Raw genomic sequence first — 5,169 nt, 5'->3', positions numbered from 1 at the left:
GCGCACGCAGCGCTGAGGAGGCGCTCGGGTGGGATTCCCGGAGCGCTCCCGCCGTGGTCTCCGCCGCAGATGGCGCTGCTTTTCCCCCCGGCGTGTGCAGCTTCCCCGGCATCCCGCTCCCGAGAACAATGGGCTCTGTCTCCCGCGCGGCGCTCCCTCTGCAGGCCCAGCCCCCGTCGAGTTTGGGGGCCTTAAAAGTAAACGAAATTCCCTGAAACTGAATTTCAGTCACGGTTCCGCTAGAGCAGGTAGCTTTTGTGTTTGGTTTTGAACACTCCCCACCCCCTCGCCCCTTCCACCGAGGTTAATGCCTCTGTCGTGACAGATCATACCACTGCTGGAGGCTCTGGGAAGAGCGACCGGCAGAATTAGTCTATTGTAGGTGAATAAACACTTACTTCTAAATCTTTTTTTCGTCCTAGCCATGCATCGTGACTCTTGTCCGCTGGACTGCAAGGTTTATGTGGGTAACCTTGGGAACAATGGCAACAAAACTGAATTAGAGCGAGCTTTTGGCTACTATGGACCACTGCGCAGCGTATGGGTGGCGAGAAATCCTCCTGGGTTTGCCTTTGTGGAATTCGAAGACCCCCGAGATGCAGCTGATGCAGTAAGAGAACTAGATGGAAGGTAAAACGTGCTTCTTGCGTGTTTGGCTCGCCTGGTGAAAACAGGAGAAACTGGGAAGTGGTACAGTTTAAATTGGGAAGCCTCAGTGGCAAAACCAAGGAGTGGGCACATTTGTTATGCGGTATTTATTCGTATAAAGGGTAGTTTGTCTTCAGAGTGCAGGAAGAGCTTTGCATTTCGGAGTTGGGCTCGCAGGTTAGGCGTGACTCGGACCTCTTGGTGCGCTTGTGTTGCTACAAAGAGGCAAAACTGATGAGGGAGACTCTTCGGTTCCTTCTCTGCCTGCTGTAACCGATGTCACAGAGATGTTGTGGATGCCCCATCCCTGGAAGTGTCCAAGGCCAGGCTGGATGAGGCTTGGAGCAACCTGGGCTAGTGCAAGGTGTCCCTGCCCATGGCAGGGGGGTTGGAACTGGGGGATCTTTCAGGTCCCTTCCAACCCAAACCATCCTGTGACAGTATGATTGTATGTCTTTTCTTTTCCCAGAACCCTGTGCGGGTGTCGTGTCAGAGTGGAGCTTTCCAATGGTGAGAAGCGGAGTCGGAACCGTGGTCCACCTCCATCCTGGGGCAGGCGTCCTCGAGACGACTATCGCAGAAGGAGTCCTCCTCCTCGTCGCAGGTACCCGTGGTCAAAGTACACGCCTAGAGCTCTTGGCACTGTTACCACGTAGCGTCCTAGGGGCAGGCTTTTTTAAAGCATGTTGATGGATAACATTCATCCATCTGATCACAGTTGGGAGATGACAGATGCTAAAAGAAACCCCCCAAAACCGAGGTGAACTTGTGTTGAATGTTGGCTTTTGTCCTTAGGTCACTGTGCAAGTTGGTAGTCAGCGCCCTCTATCCCGGAGCTATCCTCGTTCCTCCTAAAATCTGCTCATCTTCTAGTCACGCTTTCCCTTTCTTCCCCATACTTCCACTTAGGCTGTTCCTTTCCTTTATTCCATAATGGCAGGACATGACATGCAGCAGCGTAGCATTTCCATGCGGGTGTTTGGCCTTGGTTTGTGCAGTTTAAGTATGTCCCGAGCAGGCAGCTGTTGAGTAACGAATAGCCGGAGGTTAACAGTTGCTGAAAGCCTCTCGAATCGTTCCACTTGAGTGTCAGTTGGGAATTAAAGCAGCGTGTGACCATCCTGTCACTCGAGGCTCGCAAACCCAGCGGGAAAACGTGGCAGGATTTTTGGTAACTGACACGTTTGTGGACCCAGAGTAGCTTGTCCGGCGGTTTTTGCGGGGCTGAATTTACCTGTTGCAGGTGAGTGAGGCCCTCGAGTCAGGGGTTCGAGCTTACCCGTTTGCTGTTGAAAAGTAACACGTTAGGAGTATTTGTTAGCTAATAGATGGTTGTACTGATGGCTTGTTTTTCATTTTTCTTATGCTTTTTGGTCCATCTATTAATAAAAATGAACCCGTTACAGAGTCACCATCATGTCTCTTCTCACCACCCTCTGAGTCTGCATTAGCCAGTCAACTAGCCCTTTCAGCGTCATGTGACCAGCGCGCCCCATTCAGCTTGGCTGGTGTCGTTTCACATGACCCAGGCATGGCCAGTCGTCAGGTTGCACCGCCCTTTGGTTCCCGAGCATGCTGTTTTCTCTCAGCCTTCTCTCCAACCTTAACCAAATCGGCAGCAGCCACCTCGACCGCCCACACATTCCCGGCCAATCAGCTCAGCTGTTTATTTACCAAATGTCTTCACAACAACTACAGCAGCAGCCTTCGGCTAACAAAAAAGCAGGAAAAATCCACACCACCCCCTTCGCCAACCAACTAAATACAACGCAACATCTGGCAAAACCTTTTCAGCAAATTCTTCTTGGCAGTCAGTCCGGCAGCCTCACCTCACCATTTCTAGCTTGTTGAAACCAAAAACTAGTAAGTTTTTCCTGCTTATACAGTTTACTGCTGGTTAAAATAAGGAGTAAGCGGCTTATAAGTAATTACTTTTCTCAATCAAAGGCTGGCTGTGCATAATTGAGTGGTAACGTACCTATGTTGCTTGAGAAAACTTTTAAGGGTGATACGGAAGCTCTTGCACTGTGGATGACGGACAGACCGGTGTTATTTGCATGTGAGATGCCAAACTAAATTTTTAATAAAGCTCTAACAAACTCAAGCTTTTCCTTGCCAGAACCAAAACCAATCCGATCACCTTTAAATGGTTTTACTAACCGTTTTCAAAACTTAAAAACAATTACTTTTTGGGATGAACTGGGCTGAACTAAGGTTACTTTTTTTTATTATTTTTTTTAAATAGTCTAAACACACTCGATGGCGTTAAAAATTACAATCACAAATATGCAGTTCTAATGTAGCACTTAATGGCATTATCAATATTTACACTGAGCGCATTTTCACGTTGGTTTTTTTTCCCACTTGGTATCTCTTAAGCCTTGTTGTGGACCTTTTTGGCTTGCATGGGTTCCAAAACATTTGCTCTTATGCTCTTTTTTTTTTTTGTGATTTGGAACCACCCGTGGGACTTTGGTGTGGTGTTCTGGGCACTGTGTTTAGTGGAAACGGAGAGTGTGGCATTGGACAGCTCTGCTGTGAAGCGTTGGTAGTTAAAGTGAATTCCTGGTTGGAAACGTGCTGTTGACACTGAGCTTTGTTGTAGTGCCTAATCTTTCCATGCCTTTGACTGGATGATGGATGCCAGTTATTCTTGGCATGTTCCCTGGGCCCACCAGTGAGGTTGACAAGTTGGGAAATGCCTCACTCCGTTAATGCTGAAAGAAGCGATAAAAAGCCTCACATTTCTTTTTCTGGTTCTAGATCACCGCGAAGGAGAAGCTTTTCTCGTAGCCGCAGCAGGTACGCACCAGTTTCATTAAAGAGGGGGCTAACAGGAAGCCAGCAGCTGAATTTGGGGTTTGCTGTATGCACTGGTGGGTGTCGGAACTCGGTAAAAGGGGAGAAACGGGTTTGCTGCTGCCCTGTCGCTTGCCTGGAGTTACTGCCTTCACAGCTCTGAGATTCCAGGGTTACCCATTGGAGGATGCTGGGAATGGAAGCAAGTTGGCCTCCCTGTTGGGAATTCCTTCCAGGGTTCCTGCCCGTTGTCCAGTTCCCCTTCGACTTGCTGCTCTCCCTCGGGGCCTGTGCCCCGTGAGCGTTGGGTGGCAGTGCTATGGCAGCGTAAGGATGCTGCCTTAGGATTTCCGTGGGTTCTGGAGTTCCCGTGGGATTTGGGTGTTCCCATAGGGTTGCTGCACGGCGGGTGTAAGCACAGGGGGATGTGCCGTGTAGTGGGGGCAGGGTCCCTGGCAGCCTGAAGAGATGCAGACGGGTGCAGGGGAGGGGGTGCCTGTCACAGCACCCCTTCAGCTGCGTTCTGTGGCGTCGAGCCGCGTAACTAAAAGGCTGAGCCATGATCCTTGGCAGGTTTTTCATGGTGGAATAGTTAAGAACTAACTCCGGAAGGGAAGCTTTTCTGATAGGTTTGTAACCCGTAGGTTCAGCCATGTTTTGGGGCTGTAACCATCTTGTTTTGTCACCTTCCACAGGTCCCTCTCCAGAGATAGAAGAAGAGAGAGATCACTCTCACGGGAGAGGAACCACAAGCCTTCCCGTTCCTTTTCCAGGTCTCGCAGGTAAGAGGAGTCTTGCAGTGGCTGTGCACATTGAGTAGAGCTGTGGAAATGGATGTTTTTTGCGTCTCGGTAACGCTGGAGTAGGCCGTGGGGGAGCATTGACTCGGGTCCTCGTGTCCTTCAGGGATTGAGTACCTGGAGTTGGGGCCTGAGCGGTAGTTTGTGAGGGTTGAGTGTCACCTGCTGAGTTGGGCTGGGGGTGTGCAGCAAACCTGCTGCTCGGGCACTAACACGTCTTGTCTCGTTCAGTCGCTCCAGGTCAAACGAGAGGAAATAGGACTCTGGGAAGGAGCTGTGTACAGGAAGTCGCTAGATCTGAGGGCAGGAGGAGTATGTACAGAACATTGTTTTGTTTTGAAACTTCATAAAGCTTGGTGCATTTTTAAAATGTTTTAGCTGTTGAACTCGCTTTGTTCCTTGTATCTTGTAACAGGTGGCACATGTAAAGATGTGAATCTGTATATGGTTCTGAGCAGGTCATATGATTTGTACTATTAATCGCTTTACAACGTACCGTTACACCAGTTTTCCTCTGTGTCGAGGTGATCAGGCTGTCTTGCGTCGATGGGATGCTTCCGGTCTCGACGCACGAGGGGCTCTGGCGCTGGGGGCTCTCGTGCCGGCGCTGGGCTTCCGGAGGAAGCACGCAATGAAGAGGTGTTCATTGCGGAAGCGCGGCCGCGAACAGGATTGGGCGCTTCATAGCGCAGTTCTTGGAAAGAGTCAGGAACGTCGAGGCGGTGGCGTGTGAAGGGAATGACTTGAGCTGCAGTTTGATCCAGAGCTCCAGTTCTGAATTCTGTTCCTGGAACTGAGCTACTTTATATTACGTGAAATATAGGTTTTTAGCCGTCGGGTCGGTTACCTTGTACTTGATGTGACTGGAGTACTTCCCTAGTGACCGTCTATTCCAGAACCTCTGAGCAGACCAAATACACAG

At 50.0% G+C, this 5,169-nt stretch overlaps 1 protein-coding gene across 1 annotated transcript; it reads left to right on the top strand.

Moving 5' to 3' along the window:
* Window positions 1-424: 424 nt before the first annotated feature.
* On the top strand, window positions 425-4,744 carry SRSF3 (serine/arginine-rich splicing factor 3). Its single transcript, XM_010148898.1, has 5 exons — window positions 425-630; window positions 1,118-1,252; window positions 3,412-3,450; window positions 4,143-4,229; window positions 4,479-4,744. The coding sequence occupies exons 1-5, from the start codon at window positions 425-427 to the stop codon at window positions 4,504-4,506; spliced, it is 495 nt and encodes a 164-aa protein (XP_010147200.1). The 3' UTR covers window positions 4,507-4,744.
* The last annotated feature ends 425 nt before the right edge of the window (window positions 4,745-5,169 follow it).

This window comes from Eurypyga helias, unplaced genomic scaffold, assembly GCF_000690775.1.
Source record: "Eurypyga helias isolate BGI_N326 unplaced genomic scaffold, ASM69077v1 scaffold12223, whole genome shotgun sequence".
In the NCBI taxonomy this organism is placed as follows: domain Eukaryota; kingdom Metazoa; phylum Chordata; class Aves; order Eurypygiformes; family Eurypygidae; genus Eurypyga; species Eurypyga helias.
The sequence above is the reverse complement of the archived record's forward strand: the minus strand, read 5'-3'. Positions and strand labels throughout refer to the sequence as shown.